At 47.6% G+C, this 19,060-nt stretch overlaps 20 protein-coding genes across 20 annotated transcripts; 10 read left to right on the forward strand and 10 right to left on the reverse strand.

Annotated features, from left to right (window-relative positions):
- Nucleotides 1-2: 2 nt before the first annotated feature.
- OGAPHI_002095 (uncharacterized protein) lies at nucleotides 3-2,423 on the reverse strand (the record flags this gene model as incomplete). The annotated part of the gene is made up of 1 exon (XM_046202927.1): nucleotides 3-2,423. One exon carries the CDS (start codon nucleotides 2,421-2,423, stop codon nucleotides 3-5), a length of 2,421 nt encoding a protein of 806 aa, XP_046062755.1.
- Nucleotides 2,424-2,487: 64 nt separating this feature from the next.
- OGAPHI_002096 (uncharacterized protein) lies at nucleotides 2,488-3,117 on the forward strand (the record flags this gene model as incomplete). The annotated part of the gene is made up of 1 exon (XM_046202928.1): nucleotides 2,488-3,117. One exon carries the CDS (start codon nucleotides 2,488-2,490, stop codon nucleotides 3,115-3,117), a length of 630 nt encoding a protein of 209 aa, XP_046062756.1.
- Nucleotides 3,118-3,148: 31 nt separating this feature from the next.
- Nucleotides 3,149-4,183, reverse strand: OGAPHI_002097 (uncharacterized protein; the record flags this gene model as incomplete). Its single annotated transcript, XM_046202929.1, has 1 exon — nucleotides 3,149-4,183. The coding sequence occupies one exon, from the start codon at nucleotides 4,181-4,183 to the stop codon at nucleotides 3,149-3,151; it is 1,035 nt and encodes a 344-aa protein (XP_046062757.1).
- OGAPHI_002098 (uncharacterized protein) lies at nucleotides 3,320-4,662 on the forward strand (the record flags this gene model as incomplete). The annotated part of the gene is made up of 2 exons (XM_046202932.1): nucleotides 3,320-3,961; nucleotides 4,375-4,662. The coding sequence occupies 2 exons, from the start codon at nucleotides 3,320-3,322 to the stop codon at nucleotides 4,660-4,662; spliced, it is 930 nt and encodes a 309-aa protein (XP_046062758.1).
- On the reverse strand, nucleotides 4,305-6,191 carry OGAPHI_002099 (uncharacterized protein; the record flags this gene model as incomplete). The annotated part of the gene is made up of 1 exon (XM_046202933.1): nucleotides 4,305-6,191. The coding sequence occupies one exon, from the start codon at nucleotides 6,189-6,191 to the stop codon at nucleotides 4,305-4,307; it is 1,887 nt and encodes a 628-aa protein (XP_046062759.1).
- Nucleotides 6,192-6,398: 207 nt separating this feature from the next.
- On the forward strand, nucleotides 6,399-6,698 carry OGAPHI_002100 (uncharacterized protein; the record flags this gene model as incomplete). The annotated part of the gene is made up of 1 exon (XM_046202934.1): nucleotides 6,399-6,698. The coding sequence occupies one exon, from the start codon at nucleotides 6,399-6,401 to the stop codon at nucleotides 6,696-6,698; it is 300 nt and encodes a 99-aa protein (XP_046062760.1).
- On the reverse strand, nucleotides 6,408-7,182 carry OGAPHI_002101 (uncharacterized protein; the record flags this gene model as incomplete). Its single annotated transcript, XM_046202935.1, has 2 exons — nucleotides 6,408-6,687; nucleotides 6,767-7,182. The coding sequence occupies 2 exons, from the start codon at nucleotides 7,180-7,182 to the stop codon at nucleotides 6,408-6,410; spliced, it is 696 nt and encodes a 231-aa protein (XP_046062761.1).
- Nucleotides 7,183-7,220: 38 nt separating this feature from the next.
- Nucleotides 7,221-7,889, forward strand: OGAPHI_002102 (uncharacterized protein; the record flags this gene model as incomplete). Its single annotated transcript, XM_046202936.1, has 1 exon — nucleotides 7,221-7,889. One exon carries the CDS (start codon nucleotides 7,221-7,223, stop codon nucleotides 7,887-7,889), a length of 669 nt encoding a protein of 222 aa, XP_046062762.1.
- Nucleotides 7,890-7,921: 32 nt separating this feature from the next.
- On the forward strand, nucleotides 7,922-8,767 carry OGAPHI_002103 (uncharacterized protein; the record flags this gene model as incomplete). Its single annotated transcript, XM_046202937.1, has 1 exon — nucleotides 7,922-8,767. One exon carries the CDS (start codon nucleotides 7,922-7,924, stop codon nucleotides 8,765-8,767), a length of 846 nt encoding a protein of 281 aa, XP_046062763.1.
- A 282-nt stretch (nucleotides 8,768-9,049) lies between these two features.
- On the forward strand, nucleotides 9,050-11,188 carry OGAPHI_002104 (uncharacterized protein; the record flags this gene model as incomplete). Its single annotated transcript, XM_046202938.1, has 1 exon — nucleotides 9,050-11,188. The coding sequence occupies one exon, from the start codon at nucleotides 9,050-9,052 to the stop codon at nucleotides 11,186-11,188; it is 2,139 nt and encodes a 712-aa protein (XP_046062764.1).
- On the reverse strand, nucleotides 9,452-11,551 carry OGAPHI_002105 (uncharacterized protein; the record flags this gene model as incomplete). Its single annotated transcript, XM_046202939.1, has 4 exons — nucleotides 9,452-9,808; nucleotides 9,881-10,361; nucleotides 10,467-11,189; nucleotides 11,514-11,551. The coding sequence occupies 4 exons, from the start codon at nucleotides 11,549-11,551 to the stop codon at nucleotides 9,452-9,454; spliced, it is 1,599 nt and encodes a 532-aa protein (XP_046062765.1).
- Nucleotides 11,247-11,780, forward strand: OGAPHI_002106 (uncharacterized protein; the record flags this gene model as incomplete). The annotated part of the gene is made up of 1 exon (XM_046202940.1): nucleotides 11,247-11,780. One exon carries the CDS (start codon nucleotides 11,247-11,249, stop codon nucleotides 11,778-11,780), a length of 534 nt encoding a protein of 177 aa, XP_046062766.1.
- Nucleotides 11,781-11,826: 46 nt separating this feature from the next.
- Nucleotides 11,827-13,365, reverse strand: OGAPHI_002107 (uncharacterized protein; the record flags this gene model as incomplete). Its single annotated transcript, XM_046202941.1, has 1 exon — nucleotides 11,827-13,365. One exon carries the CDS (start codon nucleotides 13,363-13,365, stop codon nucleotides 11,827-11,829), a length of 1,539 nt encoding a protein of 512 aa, XP_046062767.1.
- On the forward strand, nucleotides 12,100-13,384 carry OGAPHI_002108 (uncharacterized protein; the record flags this gene model as incomplete). Its single annotated transcript, XM_046202943.1, has 3 exons — nucleotides 12,100-12,205; nucleotides 12,750-12,980; nucleotides 13,077-13,384. 3 exons carry the CDS (start codon nucleotides 12,100-12,102, stop codon nucleotides 13,382-13,384), a joined length of 645 nt encoding a protein of 214 aa, XP_046062768.1.
- Nucleotides 13,385-13,510: 126 nt separating this feature from the next.
- On the forward strand, nucleotides 13,511-17,704 carry OGAPHI_002109 (uncharacterized protein; the record flags this gene model as incomplete). Its single annotated transcript, XM_046202944.1, has 2 exons — nucleotides 13,511-13,518; nucleotides 13,588-17,704. The coding sequence occupies 2 exons, from the start codon at nucleotides 13,511-13,513 to the stop codon at nucleotides 17,702-17,704; spliced, it is 4,125 nt and encodes a 1,374-aa protein (XP_046062769.1).
- OGAPHI_002110 (uncharacterized protein) lies at nucleotides 13,550-14,209 on the reverse strand (the record flags this gene model as incomplete). Its single annotated transcript, XM_046202945.1, has 2 exons — nucleotides 13,550-13,881; nucleotides 14,143-14,209. 2 exons carry the CDS (start codon nucleotides 14,207-14,209, stop codon nucleotides 13,550-13,552), a joined length of 399 nt encoding a protein of 132 aa, XP_046062770.1.
- OGAPHI_002111 (uncharacterized protein) lies at nucleotides 14,306-15,250 on the reverse strand (the record flags this gene model as incomplete). The annotated part of the gene is made up of 1 exon (XM_046202946.1): nucleotides 14,306-15,250. The coding sequence occupies one exon, from the start codon at nucleotides 15,248-15,250 to the stop codon at nucleotides 14,306-14,308; it is 945 nt and encodes a 314-aa protein (XP_046062771.1).
- On the reverse strand, nucleotides 15,613-15,855 carry OGAPHI_002112 (uncharacterized protein; the record flags this gene model as incomplete). Its single annotated transcript, XM_046202947.1, has 1 exon — nucleotides 15,613-15,855. The coding sequence occupies one exon, from the start codon at nucleotides 15,853-15,855 to the stop codon at nucleotides 15,613-15,615; it is 243 nt and encodes an 80-aa protein (XP_046062772.1).
- OGAPHI_002113 (uncharacterized protein) lies at nucleotides 16,444-18,661 on the reverse strand (the record flags this gene model as incomplete). The annotated part of the gene is made up of 3 exons (XM_046202948.1): nucleotides 16,444-17,495; nucleotides 17,865-18,533; nucleotides 18,616-18,661. 3 exons carry the CDS (start codon nucleotides 18,659-18,661, stop codon nucleotides 16,444-16,446), a joined length of 1,767 nt encoding a protein of 588 aa, XP_046062773.1.
- On the forward strand, nucleotides 18,580-19,029 carry OGAPHI_002114 (uncharacterized protein; the record flags this gene model as incomplete). Its single annotated transcript, XM_046202949.1, has 1 exon — nucleotides 18,580-19,029. One exon carries the CDS (start codon nucleotides 18,580-18,582, stop codon nucleotides 19,027-19,029), a length of 450 nt encoding a protein of 149 aa, XP_046062774.1.
- Between the last annotated feature and the right edge of the window lie 31 nt (nucleotides 19,030-19,060).

Raw genomic sequence — 19,060 nt, forward strand, 5'->3', positions numbered from 1 at the left:
GTCTATTTTTCTGGCTCCACGACGTTGGCTTGGCTCCATCCCATTCGCTGGTTCAAACGTTCATACTTTAGGCGGTCCTTGTCGCTCACGGAAGGTTTGACGCTGTCGAGTGCTTTCTCGAAATCGTGTCCCGTGACAACCACGTCATCACTAACTAGAACTTCTTCAATAGACTCATCTCCAACACCTATTCCCGTAAAGAACTTGCGTTTCAGCGAGATAACACCGGCCTCACGAACCAACGACGAAAGATCTGCTCCCGAGAAGTTTCTGCACCGCTCGTCGTGGGCCACGGTCGCCAGGTCAACGGTATTGTCCAACGGTGTACCGTTCGAGTGTATCAGTGTCGTCAAAATCTCTAGTCTTTCAGCAGCACTTGGAAGCTCAATGTAAAGCGTCTTGTCCAGTCTTCCTGGTCTCAACATGGCAGGATCAATCATGTCGGGTCTGTTGGTAGCTCCTATGACAAAGATTCCTTTTCTATCGTTCAGTCCGTCCAGCTCGGTCAGTAAGGTGTTCACCACTCTGGAACTCGATTCACTAAGCGAGGACTCTCTCTTAGGAACTAGTGCGTCCAGCTCGTCAAAGAATATGATGCATGGAACAGATGCTCTTGCTCTGGTGAACACCTGACGGACAGCCCGTTCAGACTCACCAACGTACTTGTTGAGAAGTTCTGGTCCCTTGACGGAGATGAAGTTCGCCTTGGACTCGTTGGCAACGGCTTTGGCAAGAAGCGTCTTACCGCATCCAGGTGGCCCCCACATCAAGACACCGGCAGGAGCAGTGATACCGACCTTCTCATAAATCTCTGGACGCTTGATAGGCTGCACAATGGCCATGTGGAGTTCCACACGCACTTTGGACAGTGCACCAACGTTGGACCAGGTGACATCGGGGATGGTTGCAAATCCTTCTCTTTTGGCCGAAGGCTGGATCTGGGGTAGAGCACACACAAAGTCCTGATGTTCGATGCAAAGCGAGCTCAGTTGTTCCGGCGTGAGGGCTGACGGGTGCTTGATCAAGAACTTCTGGATGATGGACAGTTTGTTGAACTGTGGGTTTCTATTGCTATCCTCAAGACTCTTCTCTGGGTTCTCGTCCAGTTCCATTCCGTCCTCCTTATCCTCTTCCTGCTGCAATTGAACTCCTTCCAAAAGAAGTCTTTGCTCCTCCTCCTCGCTCATCGACGTGAAAATCCGCTTGATAGCAGCAATTCCAGCTGCGGTGACCAGGGCCTTTAGGTCCGCACCCACAAATCCCGGAGTCATCTTGGCAATCGACATCAATTGAAGATCTCCGCTGAACTTGAGGTCCCTGACCATGCTTTCAAGGATTTTGAGCCGTGACTGTTCGTTTGGAACGTTAATGCAAATTTCTCTATCGAATCTCCCTGCTCTTCTAAGAGCCGTGTCGAGAGAATCAGGTCTATTAGTGGCTCCAATGATAATGACTGGCTTACCGTCCGTTTTCTCCAGCGATAACTCGTCCATGGAGGTAAGAAGTTGAGCGACAATTCTCCTTTCCATTTCACGCTGAGCACCACCGTCTCTTTTCGGGGTGATGGCATCGATCTCGTCAAAAAACACCAAACATGGTGCCAACTGTTTGGCTTCGTCAAAAATCTCTCGCACTTTCTTCTCACTCTCTCCCGACATCCCGCTCACCACTGACGGAGCGCTGATAGGAATGAACGGCACTTGGAGCTCGCCCGCCAGAGCGTTGGCAATAGTGGTTTTTCCGCAACCTGGTGGACCATGCAATAAAACACCCCTAGGTGGCTCTATTCCAGTAGCCATGTAGATCTCAGGGTGGAGAATCGGCATCCCCACAACCTCCATGAGCTGTGCAACCACATCGTCGAGTCCACCGAGATCGCTCAACGTACAAGTTGGAGGGGTTCTGTCTTTGCTAACTTTTGTTCTTTTGGCACTTTTGGAGCTTTCCTTAGACCGTTTCTTCGAGCTCTTCTCCTCTTTTTCTCCCGTTTCAACAGCCGGTTCTTGTTGATCCGTCGTTTTCCAAAGACTCACTATACTTTTGTTTGCCTGGTTTGTGTCTTTAACCTCCATCAAATCGTCCCGTTCCTCATCGTCTTCCTTTGACAGAGTGTCAGGGTTTATTCCCATACTTTTCATCTCTTCCTCCTCATCTTCGATTGCCAACTTCAGCACACGGTCTATAGAGTATCTAAGATGATCATCCTTGGTTCTGCTAAACGAACGGTCTTTGGTCTTGACATACTCGAATATTTGAATTAATGTGAGATCCTTGGCAAGAGCCATAGTGAGCGGTCCGTTGGTGACACCCTTTGCTTTCATTTTTTGTGTTTCTTCTTCCAAAAGGTTCATCACGTGGCTGTAGACCTTGTCGTCCATCTCCCGCTGGAGAGGTCCGTTTTTATGGACTTTTCCCTTGGCCATTGGATATATTTTTTTTTCCAAATTATTTTTTATTGTTTGCAGACTTATCTATTATTTCTTCCTGATGGGCAACACGGCGTCTGCGGGGCCCAAAATTACGTCTCAGGACAAGGCGATTTTGCAGCTTAAATTGCAGAGAGACAAGCTGCACAAATCGTCGTTGAGAATTCAAACCATCATTGATAGAGAGACACAGATTGCCAAGCAGAGTGTTAGACAGAACAACCGCAAGCGGGCTGTTTTGGCACTAAGAAAGAAGAAGTATCAGCAGAATCTGTTGGAGACTGTTGGAAAACAGGCAGATACTCTTGAAGAGCTGATCAACACCATAGAATTCAAGCTGATCGAGAAGGATTTCATTTATGGAATAGAACAGGGAAACCAGGTTCTGAAACAGTTGAACAAAGAAATGAGCATGGAGAAGGTCGATAAGATCATGGACGACTCGGAGGAGGGAATCAGGTACCAAGAGGAGCTGAGCGACCGTTTGGGAGAACTGATGTCCAAGAGTTTGGAGGACGAGGTCGATCTTGAACTGGAGCAACTAGAACAACAGGAGAGATCGAAACAGGATGTCTCCACGAAACTTCCAGATGCCGTCACGAACCCGCTTCCGGAAATCGAAACTCCGCAAGAACAACAGCCGGCTCAAGACGAACAACACGAACAACAACCCGCACTACTTCCTGCATAGCTGACATTTATTTACAAGGCCTCTTAATTAGTTACATTGGAACAGGTTCATCAAGCCATTCAAGGAACTCTGGCGTGAAATAAGAGATGATGATCCGGGCTCCGGCTCTGAGGAACCCATAGTGGGCTTCAAAGGCAATGGTTTTCAGGTCAACCACTCCTTTCTCTGCTGCGGCGTGCAACATGGCATATTCTCCACTGACATGGTAGCAACCAACAGGATAGTCCTGACAGATGGCGCTTGCCTCCTTGACAATATCGAGGTAGAAGGTAGATGGTTTCACCAATATACCGTCAGCACCTTCAGAGATGTCTCTGAGCAGAGCTCTTCTGGCCAGACCTTTTCCTCCAGAAGGAAGCTGGTAGCATTTTCTATCACCCTGACCAGGACTCGAGCAGGCTGCGTCTCTGAAAGGTCCGTAAAGGTTTCCACTAAATTTGGCGGAGTACGACATGACAAACGTCTTGTGGGCCAGGCCGGCGTCGACCAGACCCTGTTTGATGGCTTTCACACGGCCATCCACCATGTCGGAAGGAGCGACCGAGTTTGCGCCTGCTTTGGCATAGTTGACGGCCACGGCAGCCAATCTGCGGACAGAGAGTCTTGTGTTGATGGAGCCGTCCTCGTACAAGACACCACAGTGGCCGTGCGACGTGAACTCGCAAAGACAAACATCGCACATAATGTACAGTTCAGGGAAGGCTGCTCTGAGGGCCTTGATTGCCATGATCACAGGGCCGTTTGGATCGTCTGCGGCAGTTCCAACAGGATCCTTGACACCTTCTTTCAAAGGGACACCAAACAAAATGACTGCCTTGAGACCTTTTTTCACCAGACCACCAACGTATGGAATCAGCTTGTTGACGCCGAATCTCTTGATGTTCGGAAGAGAAGGAATTGGTTCTTCCTCGTTTTCCTTGTCGCTGACAAAGAGCGGAAAAATGAACATGTCCTTGGTGAGCTGTCTCTCGTGCTGCCACGAACGAAGCAGCGGGTGGTTGTATCCACCTTGCAAGATCGAGGAGATCTCGGTTGGTTGTTCAGGAAGATATTCCGCCGTGTGCATTTGGATAAGATGGAAAATTAAACTTGATTAAAAAAAAATCAAGATGCTCGCTTACAACTCAATTAGGAAATCGAACGAATTTTGGTGGCCACACATATTATTATATAGATAGTCGGTAATGCTATTTCTTGCGCTGGATATTGCGTCTGACATTGACGGACTTCGCTCCCTTGCCGGAACTCGTATAGGAGACGTACGGCAGTCTAGATTTGGACACCATTTTCGGCACAATCTCTTCCCATGGCATCTCAGACCGCCCTTTGGCCAGAATCAGCTTTGTTTCGTTGGCAGCCAGCGACGCCACAAGGTTGGAGATCTTGATCGGTGTGTACAGGTTGATGAACTTATTTTCTGTGTCGATGGAGTGGATCAAGGCCAGGCCGCGGAAAATCGCGGTAGCAGGGTCTAAAGAGCCACGGAACAGGTTGGGGTATGGCTCCAAAGAGTCGATCTGTCCCCGTGCGCTCATCTCGTCGTAGTAATTCTGGAACTCGTCGTACTCGAGCTCGAAAATGGCCACGATCTGGGTTTCCAGACACTCAATTAGGTCCTGCTGGTTGATGTTTGCCGAATCCAGGAAAAACACCCCTGTCAGTCCCGAAAAGCTCAGAATCTTGTCCCTTTTACCTGTGTCGATGTAGCTCACCTTGTACGGTGACTTGGCAAGCAACGGCTCAAAATCAAACCGTTTCTCTTGGTAGTTGTAGTGGAAATATGACAGAAATCTAAAGTTGCGTATCTGTGTGGGCGAGTAACGCACAATGTCGTATCCACGCGAGGTAAATGCAGGAACGAACACCAGTTTCTCGTACTTCAGACTGTTGAGAAGTTCGTTATCGTCGTCGCGACCATGTGAAAGGTATACAAGATGCGTAGGATTGACGGTTGCAGTGAGTTCCTTAAGAATCTCTATGCCAAACCCTTTGATCCATCCAGGGGAATTGATTAGCAGCAAGTCCGAGTCCATGTTGACCTGCTCTGCCAGTTGCTTTAGCTGTGAAATGTACTGCAACGGTTGTCGCTGTGGACTGTTGAATCCAATAAACCGAGCCTCCGTAGTGGTTTTGCGGGTGAACGGGAAATAGACACCATGAATTGGGTTTTCGTGTGATGTCAGTGAAATGCTATCTGGAAGAGAGTATTCAGGCTGTCCTGGGTCAATGTCCAAAAGCTTTGTGATTCCGAGTTCTCTAGAAAGGATCTGATCAAGTAAAAGTCGTAGAAATGTGGACTTGCCAGTATTTTTACCTCCAATAACCAAAACTCGTATGCTCTGGCTAGCTTCTGCGTCTTCGACCAGTCCATTCAATGCCGATTTCCAGTCCTTGTTGATGTATGTTCCAAGATTGTTGCTCGGTGTATGTAATAGTCGGAATGAGTAGCTGTAAAATGATTTTTCAAACTCCGAGCCAACAAACTCGTCGTTGTCCTCTCTATTAGGATGGATATTCTTCAACTGCGGATAGAGAAGACCGAGCTTCTCCAAGCCGTCGAAAACATTATCGATTCTAACCACAGATTTGTACTCAGAGCTGAATAGATGCTCGTTTTCGGGGCTGATGGTGTCTTCCACCAAACTGTGGTCGGTGACCTGGGCCGCAGAGATTATCGGAATGCTCGAAATCGGTAATGCGTGGATCTGTATCGGTTCCTGACTCGAGTGATAAAGCACAGAGTCTATCTGGACTGCTCCTCGCTGAATTTTCAGGCTATATTGTCCCTTAACCATGAGAAACTCCCCGGCATTCAGCCCAACAATCACATAATCCGATCCATAAATGACATTCTGAGCCGTAGGAGTAAACCTGGAGCAATTGATCACCACAGAAGCATTGGTCGCTGCAGAAACGGCTGGCACATACGGCTGCGCAACAGGCACCTCCTGCTGTCCAACGTCCGCAACAGCCGTCTGGGTCTCCTCATCAGACTGCTCGTACCTGATCAACTCGTCGTCGTCATCATCAACAGTGCTCAGAGCAGCAAAGGCACTGATGGAAGACCTCGACATACAACAATTTTTGATGTCGCACTAAACCGGTATGTTTTTTTTCTCTCCTAATTCAGTTCATTACGTAAGCCGGTTTGTGTCCAATAAAAAATGGTGAAAATACAACCCGCCGCGAGTAGCTCAACTCTTCGCGAAAGTCCCCGGTGGTAGGCAGGCTGGAAATTTTTTCTTAAAATCACCCTATACAGTCAGTAAATACAACGCATCATGAGTGAATCACAATACAAGCTCCAGACCCCAGGCTTCGACGCCAGATTCCCTCAACAAAACCAAACCAAGCATTGCTACCAATCTTACTTGGACTACCACAAGTGTGTTGCTTTGAAGGGAGAAGACTTTGCTCCATGTAAGGTGTTTTGGTCTACTTTCCAATCGTTGTGTCCAACCTCGTGGGTCGAAGAATGGGACGATCAAAGAAGCAACGGTACTTTCCCAGGTGATCTGAGTGTTGACAAATTCCGTATTGAAGCATCTTCTTCTGCTCCTTCTTCCGAGTCTCAAGAATAGAGGAAATACAGGTATAGACAAAAATATACATTTCGATAATGCGATATTGACATCAATTCGATTGGTACGACCAGCCAGCGGCGATCAGACTGGACTTGAGTGAGCCCAGATGGTCCAGCTGGTCCAGCTGATTTGACGATTGTACTGGTTCCGGGACTATGTGCAAGTATATGTAGAGGATCGGCATTTTGGACGGCTTTTGGATCTCCAGTGCCTGTTCTTGTTCCGAAAGTTGTTTCTGGTACTGTTTGTAGAGTAGTTGGTTAAACTGTGAGTGATTAGGGTGTTTTCTTTTAACTATTTCTACCACAGTGAGTAGTTTCTGGATACTCTCGTTTTCAGCCCAAAATACCCAGTTTGTTGGTGTTTCATTGCATTTGTCCAGAATCTCCGACAATTTCTCCTTAAGATGATCGTTTTTGCGGACCTGTGTCTCGTGCAAATTCGGCACGTTTTCAAGCTGTGTAGAAACAGCCTTGTCCATAATTCCAACCTAATTTTTTTTCCTGGCTAGTTTATTTCATGTCTTGTCACCATCAGCATTCCCACGGCGTTGCGCCAATTCCCACGAACGAGTCGCAGTCGTTGAACTCGGACGTGCTAACAACGCAGGTTTCCGCATTGAACATTGAAAATTCGCCCCAAGACCTGGCCAAACTGTTCAAAACCCAAACGACTAAATACCAATTGATCCCTGAGATCAGATCAGACGCAGACAATCAGTTTATTCTGCACATTCCGTTCCAAGGCTCGGTCAAACTGTATTCAATCATTCTCCGAACCGCTCGCCACCCAAACCATTGTCCGCGCACCATCAAATTGTACAAGAACCAGCCGTCTTTGGACTTTGACTCTGTGGGTACAACCAAGGCTACACACGAGATTGAACACCCGCAAATCGGTGTCGAGTTCGATGACGATCTACCCGAGGAGTTTGTTGCCGAGGACACGTTTGTGGAACATTATCTGCCTCGTAGACTGCTTACTGGAGTGACCTCGTTATCTATTTTCTTCCAGAATAACTGGGCAGACGACGACGACGAGGTGCTGAAACTTTACTCAGTCGAGTTACGCGGAGAGTTCACTCCATTGACCAAAGATCCGGTGGTCACGCTCTACGAGTCTGCGGCCAACCCCGCGGACCATAAAAACATGCTGTCGCAGGAGACTAAAAACTACCAGAATTTATAGCGACGCGAATTTTATAGCATTTATTTATCTTAATGACCGTTCCGTTCCCAGACATCGATCCATACAAGGAATTGGGGTGCGAGCAAAACGATGCTCCTCCGGCTATCAAGAAGGCCTACTACAAGCTCTGTTTGAAGTACCATCCCGACAAGTTGTCGGAGAAAGATCAGGTCAAGTATAAAACCAAGTTTGAGAAGATCCAGTTTAGTTACCAAGTTCTGGGTGACCAGAAAAGACGCGAACGGTACGACAGAACAGGGAATCTGGACGAAAGTGTTCCCGATGACGATGATTTCGACTGGTACTCGTTTTTCCAGGAGATGCGGAACTCTGACGTGAAAGTCACTTCTGAGCTGATCCAGAAAGATAAAGAGAGCTATCAGGAGTCTCACGAGGAATACGAGGATGTTTTAGAGACAATGATCTACTACCAAGGAGATTTTCTCAAGCTGTTTGAGACAATCCCGCATTTGGAGTTCGGGGACTCAGAAGAGGCCCGAATGTACAAATTGGTGAACCAGATGGTTGAAGCCGGCGATTTGCAGGATTACAAAAGATGGCAGAAATACGTGAAGAATCGGGTCTCTGAGAAGAAGAAGCTGGCACGGAAGTTGAGGAACGAAAGCGACGAGGCAGAAGAGGCTCTTAAAGAGATCAACGAGAAAAACAAACACAAACTGGACGGTTCTGAGGACTCGCTCCGACAACTTATACAGTCGAAAAAATCGCACACTTTTGACGATCTGATAGCCAAATACTCTCAACCGACAAAAGCCACGAAATCCAAAACAAAACGCTCAAAGCCTTCCGAGTACGACCTGGACGATTCCGAGTTCGACAAGATCCAGCAGCGCCTGAAGAAGCACAAACAAAAATGAAACCGGCCCCAATGGCCGCCCTACGCGGAATTTTACTAAATCTGCTACAAAATTTCTGCCCGCACACGGGTAAAAAAAATTAGATAGTTATGTTGTTTTGAAGTGGAAGGGATAGTATCAGTTTGAAAATTAATACGTTTTGGATTATCGTGTCTCATACATTTCTACACGCCCAAGTAACACACATAAAATCTGATTGTTTCCGACTCTCTTGACTCCATAATAACCGGAAATTATATATTAACAACAATACAGCAAGTTCCCACTAAGTTGTCCGAAAACATGGCTTCTCCCGACCAAACCAGTCCAAACTCGGTTTCAAAAGGTCCGTGTGTCAACTCTATCAGATTCCCGCTGTCTAATATCAACCTGAGCTCGGTTCTACCCGACTCGCGTGAAGCACTCGACCACGCAACTGAACTTCGAACGGACACCGCGCATGACAACGACACCGACTCCCGAACTTCCAGAAAACGCCTCAATACAGGAGGGTTTGTGATAGAGTCTGCCGACTCCGAAATGACGGATCTCTCTGTCGACGGAAAGATTATCGTCAACAAAACAGGCTCGAGTCCTCCGAACAAAAAGAGACTTGTCGACAACATCCCGGTCGGCACTCCTTCCATGACCTCTCCTACGGCGTCGTCTGCAGGAAGCTCAGATACCACGAAATTGTCAACGCCATCAAACTACGTCATCAACACCTCGTCCAACTTCAGCGACGAGCTCCAGCAATTGCCACTTCCCTCGCCTAGCGCGTCCCCGATACAATCTGGCAACGTGCAGGAGCTGGACGAGTACGCCTCCGAAAGCCAACCCGTTCAAACTGTTGAGCAAAAAGCAGAGCTGGTCAAGCTCATTACCCAGATGATCAGCATGCTTCCTAGTGGCTCCTCTGAAATCAACCATATTCTCTGGTCCCTGCTTCAAAAAACCGATAGAACAGCATTGTCCACGTTCCAGGACCTCATACGGAGCTCGCTCAGGAAAGATTTGGTCACGTTGTTGCCATCCGAAATCACCATGAAGATCTTTGGCTATCTCGACTATGTGTCGCTATCGAAAACCTCTGAAATTTGCAAAAGCTGGCAAAAGATTGCCATGGAGAGCTACGATTTCTGGAAAGACTTGCTTTTCCGAGACGGATTCATGACCAGTGCCGAAGAGTTTGATGGTGAATACAACTGGATGAAAAATATCCACCAAGGTCTCAACAGTTGCCAACTCACTAAATTGATGTACAGACGCCGACTTGCGGTCGGCAAAAGATGGAGAGATCCCAGCTTCCAGCCTCGTCGTATTACTTTGCCAGGGCAGGGCCCCAATGTAATTACATGTCTGCAGTTCGACGACGAAAAGATAGTTGCTGGTTCCGACGATCATACCATCACCATCTACGATACAAACACCGGTAAGCTTAGATCTGTGCTCTCTGGCCATACAGGAGGAGTGTGGGCAATGAAATACCTGGGAAACATCCTGGCTACAGGAGCCACAGACCGTACGGTGCGGATCTGGAATATCAAGCAGGGAAAGTGTACCCATATTTTCCGTGGTCACACCTCTACTGTGAGATGTCTGGACATCCTGGAACCTAAGCAGATTGGAGTCGATGACGAAGGAAACCCGATCATGTTCCCCAAGACTCCACTGGTGGTGACTGGCTCTAGAGATTCGACTCTTTATGTCTGGCGACTACCAATCACTGGAGAGGACGACAAGCTGCCAGACGAGCCAGTCGATCTGGATGAGAACTTCAACAAGTATTTGGTGAAGGTTCTGCGTGGCCACAACGGACCTATTCGCGCCGTTTGTGGGTTCGCCAACGTCCTGTTGAACGGAAGTTACGATACCAATGCCCGTGTCTGGGACCTCCGTACTGGAGACTGCAAATGGGTGCTTTCTGGTCACACCGACAAGATTTACAGCTGTGTCTTGGACGTGAAGAAAAACCGGTGTGTAACGGGTTCTGCCGACAACACTGTGCGGATCTGGGATCTGAACACTGGCGAGACAACCGCCATCTTGGAAGGCCACCAGAACCTTGTTGGACTGATCACTCTTTCCGAGAACGCATTGGTGTCTGCTGCGGCAGACTCGACGGTGAGAATCTGGGATCCTAACACGGGAGACGTGAAACACGTTTTGCGTGGCCACAGCGGTGCCATCACGTGTATCCAACACAACGACAACTTCATTATCTCCGGCTCCAATGGAATGGTGAAGATGTGGGATACACAGACCGGTAAGTTCATCAGAGATTTGCTTGACGACGTGGACGGCCAGGTTTGGCAAGTGAAGTCTGACTTCCGCCGGTGCATTGCTGCTGTTCAGAAGAACGACCGCACCTACATCGAGATTCTGGATTTCGGGTTCCCCGATGCTGCTACCGTTGATGAGGATCTTGATCAGATTATGTAAGCTTCGAAAATATTAAGATAAAAAAATATTTGGAAAAAAAAAATTGGTTAGTCTTGAAATGGATCCACGGCAGTATCTGAAGAGCTATGGCTGGATCGAGGGAGAGGCTTTTCGGAAGGGGGCTTTGAAGAAGCCGATTCTTGTCAAGCACAAGAAGAATGCGTACGGAATTGGCCACGGGAGCTCTCAGGCGGAGGCCTGGTGGGAAAAGATGTTTGACGGGCAGCTCAAGTCTCTGGATGTGAGCAGCGACAACGGCAGCGTGACGTTTGCACAGGACGAGGAGTCCATCAGGCAGTTCAACAAGAGTCAGTCGCAGCTTTACAGAATGTTTGTGAAGGGTGGAGTGCTTGAAGGAAGCATCAAAGGGGAGCAGCAGAAGCAGCAGAAAGAGGAGCAGGACGGCCAGCTGATGATCTTTGATTTGGGGGAGAAGAAAAAGAAGGGCAAGAAAGGAAAGTCAAAGAAGAAGGAAAAGAAGGAAAAGAAAGGTAAGAAAGAAAAGTCCATCAAGTCAAAGGATAAATCTAAGAAGTCTAAAACCAAGGCCAAATCCAAAGACAAGATCTCGTCAGGAAAGATCAAGAAATAATTTCTACGCATTGCATTTTCGATACATCCGCATACTTAATGTACATCTATATTGATCCGTCGTCCAGACGCTTCACCTGGTGGTGGACCTCGGCGAACTCGTTGGCCAGCTCCACAAACAGCTTGAACTCCTCCTTCAGCGTGCTCACAATGGTCTCCAGTCCGTACGCGCCCGATGGCCCGCCGCTCAAAGAGCTTCTGTCCAGGTCGTTGACAGAGTTCTCCACCTCCTGCAAAACCAGCTGGTATTTGTCGATGTTCTGTCTGAACTCTTCAATTTTAGAGAGATAATAGGAATTAAGGATTTGGGGCACATTGACATGGGAATCCTTCTCCAATTGCTGTTGAGAGTTTCCCTGTTGAGACTGAATAGATCCCGCAGTCCTTATTCCATTCACACCAATGATCTGGGTGATAGTGCCGTCTGTACTTTTAGTTTGATCAGAATTGGAAGAAACTCCAAGAAGCATTGGGTTCGTGAGCTGTAGATACACCTTGATGAGTTTCTCGACCCAATTGTCGAAACTCTCGAGCGTTTTGTTTTTGAACCCCCCAACAAACTCGAGATCGCTGTTGAGTGCTTGGTTTGTAGAAAAGTACCGCTTTTCCAAGAAATCAATGTCTCTTGGTATGCTGCTGATAAGTTCTTTGTGCACGTCTTCGTCGTTTTTCAGTCTCTCCGCAATAGCAACCTGGGTCTGGATGTATTGGTCCAGCTGCTCCAGTTCTTTCTGAAAAGCTTCAGGAAGATCGCTCACTTTGGTTATTGGGTTTAATGGAGGAACTTGGGACTGTGCAGTGTTGTTCTGCTGTTGGTTTCCAAAAAGACCACCTGAAGTTCCTGTATTGTTGTTGTTTTGCTGTCCAAACAATCCCCCAGTGTTGTTTTGTTGGTTGGACCCAAATAGTCCTCCAGTGTTGGACTGCTGATTAGATCCAAACAGTCCTCCAGAGTTGGTTTGCTGATTAGATCCAAATAGACCGCCCGATGTCGACTGTTGGTTCGATCCAGAGCCAAAAAGACCTGGCTGCGTGTTTGTGGTAGAAGACTGTCCAAAAAGTCCGCCTGGCTTGTTACCAAACAACCCAGTCGAAGTGTTCGAGTTAGTGTTGTTGTTTGCTCCTCCAAACGAGAAACCGGTATTAGACGTCTGGCCTGCAGTGTTGTTCGCTCCAAAAAGACCTCCCGATGCCGCTGCCGGTTGCTGACCTGTCTGTGCTGTATTCTGAGTGTTTGGGTTGGCGCCAAAGGAGAATCCCGTGGATCCTGTAGATCCTGTTGTGTTTGATTGATTAGTGTTTCCAAACGAAAAGCCGGGTTTAGAAGCAGTCGAGTTGTTCTGGCCAAACAGACCGCCTGAATTCGAGGTGTTCGAGGTCAATCCTGTGGAATTGCCCGAGTTGTTGCCAAAAAGCCCCGTCGAGCCCGTCGAGGCAGGGTTGTTGCCTCCAAAAAGCCCGCCTCCCGCGGCCGGCTGCGAACCCGTAGACGCGTTGTTCTGGGTGCCCCCGAACGTCAACGCGGGCTTCTGTGCCGTGTTTGACCCAAACGAGAATCCTGACCCTCCAGAATTGTTGCCAAACATTGTTAATGTCTTGAAATAAAATGTCAATATTTTTATTCAAAACTGTATTTCGTGTGCCGGGTAAAACATGGCTTGCCACGAAACTTGTCGATTGTCGAAATTATTGAACTTCAAACATAAGACAATTTTCAACCTTTAATTAGCAATGGGTAGGTATCCAAACCAACTTGTACAAAACTAACATTCAGGTATCCCGAAGTTTTTCCGGTTTATCTCTGAGAGATGGCCGTTGATATCCAACGAAATTGACGGAACCACTCCAATCCCAGAGTTTGATAACTTGTATCTTGACATGAACTCTATTTTGCACACATGTACGCATACGAATGACAGTTCGCTGTTGAGAATGACCGACGATCAGATGTTTGGGGCTATTTTTGCCTATATCGACCATCTGTTCAACATCATCAAGCCTCACAAGGTGTTCTACATGGCAATCGATGGTGTCGCCCCAAGAGCCAAGATGAATCAACAACGTGCCAGACGGTTCAGAAGTGCCGTTGAGGCAGAAGAGAACTTGGAAAAGGCCATCAAGGAGGGTAAAGAGATCCCAAAAGAGCCTCCGTTCGACTCCAACGCAATTACTCCCGGCACGGAGTTTATGGCCAAATTGACACAAAACCTCAAGTTCTACATTAACCAAAAAGCCTCTACAGACTCAAGATGGCAGAACGTGCGTATAATTCTGTCGGGACATGAAGTTCCCGGTGAAGGAGAACACAAGATCATGGACTTCATTAGAACCCAAAAGGCCCAGCCAAAGTACGACCCAAATACCAGGCATTGTGTCTACGGTCTGGACGCCGACCTTATCATGTTGGGTCTTGTTGCTCACGAGCCCCATTTTGCACTTTTAAGAGAAGAAGTGACGTTTGGTCCTAAAGCTCAGACTCCAACAGACGACTTGACCAAGCAAACTTTCTTCTTGCTGCATATTTCTTTAGTGAGAGAATATTTGGAGTTGGAATTCCAGGAATTGCAAGACCAAGTGTCTTTTGACTACGATTTCGAACGAATCATTGACGACTTCATTTTGATCATGTACATGTTGGGAAATGATTTCCTTCCAAACTTGCCAGATCTGCATCTTAATAAAGGTGCCTTCCCGCTTTTGATTGAGACATTCAAAGAGTCCATTAAGGACATGGACGGTTACATTAACGAATACGGAACTATAAATTTCCAGAGATTGGGCAAATGGCTCGAGTATCTTTCGGTGTTCGAGCTTGAGAACTTTGAGAAAGGTGAAGTTGATGTTGAATGGTTCAACAAGCAGCTGGACAACATTTCCAAGCAAGGTGTCAAGAAGAGACTCAGACAGGGAAAAGAGCTGGTTTTGAAACACCAAAAGAAGGTGGTCGGTCTGATCAGAGAGTGGATTTACCGTATTTACTCCAGCAAGTTCGATGTCAGAGAACTGTTGCAGGATGAGTCGAAAGTCCCTGAACTGCCGTTGCCTCGTGAATTCTTCGACAGCGACTTCAACAAGGACTTTATCGGCAAGTTCCTCTTTGAGTTGGGCGTCGCTGTGATTCACAGCAAGTCCAAAGACACCTACACCGCTAAATTGGACGTTGACGGTCTCAATCCTGACTGGACAGACGAGGAGTACTTTGAGAAAGTCGACGAGATCAGAAAGACTATCAAGAAATACCAATCTGCCATTGTGGTGGAGGACGAAGAGACTCTGGAGTCTCAGAAGGATCTGTATGATACCAGATTTGTGAAGTGGAAGAACCAGTACTATAAGCAGAAGGTTGGATTCACTCTGGATGACGACGAGAAGATCAAAGACATGACAGAGAACTATCTTGAAGGTTTGCAATGGGTTTTGCATTACTACTTCAACGGTATTTGCTCTTGGCCGTGGTATTACAGATATCATTATGCTCCTCGTATTTCCGATGTCAGCAGAGGTTTGCAAGTGAAGATCAACTTCGAAAAAGGTCAACCATTCAAGCCATTCCAGCAATTGATGGCTGTTTTGCCAGCCAGATCCAGACAGTTGATTCCTACTGTTTATAGACCGTTGATGACCGATCCAACGTCGCCAATCATTGATTTCTACCCTGATGACTGTGCGATTGATATGAACGGAAAGAAGGCGTCATGGGAAGCCGTTGTTTTACTTTCTTTTGTTGACCAGAACAGACTGATCGAGGCTATGGCACCGTACGACTCTAAACTGTCTCCTGAGGAGAAGATTAGAAACAGTTTCGGCAGCGATCTGCAGTTCCAATTCAACCCTCAAATCAAGCATTTGATCAAGAGTCCTCTTCCAGCATCGTTCAATGACTTTGAGTCGCACTGCACTGAAGTGGAGTACCACCTTCCTTCTGTTGATGGTCTCAAATTCAGATATGGACTCTGTGAAGGTGCCAAGTCGGGAAGAGAAGCTTTGGCCGGGTTCCCTTCGTTGAAGACGATTCCATTGCAGTACAACTTGGAGTATGCTAGTGTTTTGGTTTTCCAACAACCGTCCAGAGCCATGACTCTTATCCTTACGTTGGAGAACCTGTTCAAGGATCTCACCGTGGAACAATTTGCCAAGGAACGTGTTGGACAGATAGTTTACACCAAATGGCCTTTCCTCAGAGAGGCCAAAGTTATTAGTGTTACAGACAATTTGATGAAATACGAACGTGTCAAGACAGGTTCTGTGTTCAAGGTTGTTTCTTCTCCACTGGAATCATTTGAGAGAGACGACTTTGAAAAGACGAGATCTCACATCTACAATAGACTCCAGACCAAACAAGGTGTGAGATTCGAGACTGTGGATTCTTCTAGTGAAGAGTCTTCTTCCAAATCAAAGTCTCACAACAAGTCCAATCCTATTGAGGGACTAGTTTATGTTAGAGCTGTGAATGGATTGATCAGAAATGAACACGGAGCATTTGTCAAGACATACTCCAATGAAGTTGAAGTTTATCCTATCCAGTTGATTGTTGATGAGGTGATCAACAAGGACACCAGATTCGAGGCCAGACCACCTGTTCCTATTGAAGAGGAGTTCCCAGTTAGTTCGACGGTTGTTTTCCTTGGTGCTTTTGCTTACGGTACTCCTGCTGAGGTTGTCACTCACGAAAACAACAAGTTGACTTTGAAGGTGTCCAAGATACCTAAAAAAGCGGAGCCTAACTTTGGTTTAGTCAGAGCCAAGCAGGAAAGAGAGGCCATCAGATACCATCCTTCGTCGAATGTTGCCAGAATCCTGAGAATCAGTCCGCTGTTCCTGTCCAAGTTGACCTCGTCGTATTCTGTTGAGGGACCAACCGGCAGAAGATTGGATCTTGGTCTTCCACTCAAGTTTGAAGGAAGAAAACTCAAGGTTCTTGGATACACCAAGAGAAACGACAGATTCTGGGAGTATAGTGATTTGGCAATTAGTTTGATCCAGGAGTACATGAGGAAGTTCCCTGACGTTTTCAAAGCTCTGATGAACCACAAGTCGTCATCCATTCCTCGTGCTAGCGAGGTGTTCAAGATATCTGAGCCAGATAAACTCAAGGCCAAACTGGACGCTATCAACGCTTTCCTGAAAGAGAAAAAGTCCACTTTTGTCACTGTGAGCTTGGAGTCTGAGGCATTGACCAAGATCGGTATTGCTGAGGTTGAAGATAAGATCATCGAGTACTCCAACAGTCCACAGGCTGTGGATACCAAGGGAATCAAGGGAATTCCAAGAAGCGCGGTTTTGGTTCCTTCGCAGTCGTTCCAACTACTGAGAAAGCAACATTTCTCGCTTGGTGACCGCGTGGTGTACGTTTTGGACTCTGGAAACGTTCCGCTATTCTCCAAGGGAACCGTGGTTGGAATCAGATTGCTTGAGACCAAGGTGGAACTACAAGTTCTGTTTGACCAGCCAATCTTGACCGGTAACAAGTTTGACGGCAGATTGAAGACACAGAGAGGACTGACCTTGGACTCGTCTGTTTTGTTGAACATCACAGACAAGCAGTTCATCTTCCATTCCAAGGCATCTAAGAAGGTCAGCCAGGGAGATAAGAGCGAGGCCAAGAAACGGTACTTGTTGAAGAAGAAGCAAGAGAAGGAGAACGAGACCAAGACCAAGAAGGAGCTGCTGAACGTGATCAAGAAACAGGAGCCTTCTTCGGAGACTCCTTCAGAGCCTGTCAAGCCTGCCGAGTCTCAGCCTGTCCCAACTGCTAGTAAGAACGGAGTTGCACAGAACGTGTTCAACTCTGTCTTGGGCCAAACTTTGCTGCCAAACGCACAATACGGTGTTCCGTTCCCTGTGAAAACCAACGCCAATGCCTCACAGGAATTGATGGGACTGCTGAATGGCCAGAAGGCCGGTCAGTCAAACGTTTCTAAATAAATCGTTCTGAATCGTGTTACTCTTGTATTTTATCATATATCTTCCTGTAGCGTGTACTTGAGCACCTCCTGCTGCCTGAGTTCCTGCTGACGGTTGAACCAGCGCTGTTCAAACCCGTTGGTGCGGTCCACTCCGTCCCAACGCCAGCCGGGCCGGATACCAAACCTGTTATCAGGGTATCCTGTTTCGTCGTACAATTTGCGGCCTGTTGCGCTTAAGTTCGAATTCAGTTTCCGTTTCCGGGTCTGAACATTTGTGTCAAACAACAGTGCCGGGTCGTCTTCGCTAATGGTCTGTTTGAGCTGTGATTCCTTGGACTTTTCAGTTTCTGTTCTCAGCTCTTCAAGACGCTGCTGTTGCTGTCTCTTTTTGATTTCTGTGTACTCGCTCTCGTTGAGCTTTCTGATCTCCTCGCGTTTGCGTTCTTCCTCGGCTTGTTTGTCTGCAGAAGGATCCTGCGGCATCGAGACCCGCTTACCGGAAGCGTCTCTGTAAACCGTCTCTACCTTTGTAGGGTCGTACTGTTGGTTGACCCTGGTCTTTTCCTCGTCGAGTTTCCGCTGTTTCGACTCAACAGACTGTCTGATCTGGTCACTGGTCTGCAATCCGGCAAACGAGCCGTCCTGCATCAGTTTGGGTCGCGTGTCGATAGTCTGTTTGGTCTCCACGGTAGTCCATCCCTTGGAGACCGGTTTCTGTTCCACCAAAACAGGCCCGTCCTCGGACTCAGACACTTCGGACTCAGATTCCTGCTCCTGTGTATCCTCAGAGGCGTACTTGCGCAAATAATCCTGTAAAGACATGGCCAGTTTGAAAAAGGCCGATCGACCTAAAATTGCCAAAAAAAAGTCTCCTTTACAAAAAACACATACATCATGGACAGCTGGAGAAGAATAGACATTGACCAATACGACCCGGACTACCAGTACGAGGCGGACCCAATTGACGCCCCAGCATACACGGTGCAGCAGCTGGAGCCGCTTCTGGGCGAAATCCGCGGCAGTATCTCCAGAGGCGACTCCGTCGGAGCCATCAAGCTGTGTGTTGCTGACCCTCCGTACGGGTCGGACGCCGCCGCAAAGACCGCCTACTTGCAGTCGGTGTTGAGCGTGCTGGTTTCTGTGAAACAGACCGAGATCCCGAACATTGTGAAAGGTCTGGACGTTGACGAAACAGACACCCTGGTGAAACTTTTGTATTCGCTCATGAGCCTCAAAGAGGGCCAGAAATCGGGAGGAGCGCTGCTCGGATGGTTCGACAAGGTGGTGGGGATCGTCGGAGAACGTCCGATTGTCAGTTATGTGAACAGTTCCCTGACTTTGTAAGATAGAATACATTGCGTCGACGTCGCGTCGA

The sequence above is a fragment of the Ogataea philodendri genome (genome assembly GCF_020536065.1).
Source record: "Ogataea philodendri strain CBS6075 chromosome Unknown scaffold1, whole genome shotgun sequence".
In the NCBI taxonomy this organism is placed as follows: domain Eukaryota; kingdom Fungi; phylum Ascomycota; class Pichiomycetes; order Pichiales; family Pichiaceae; genus Ogataea; species Ogataea philodendri.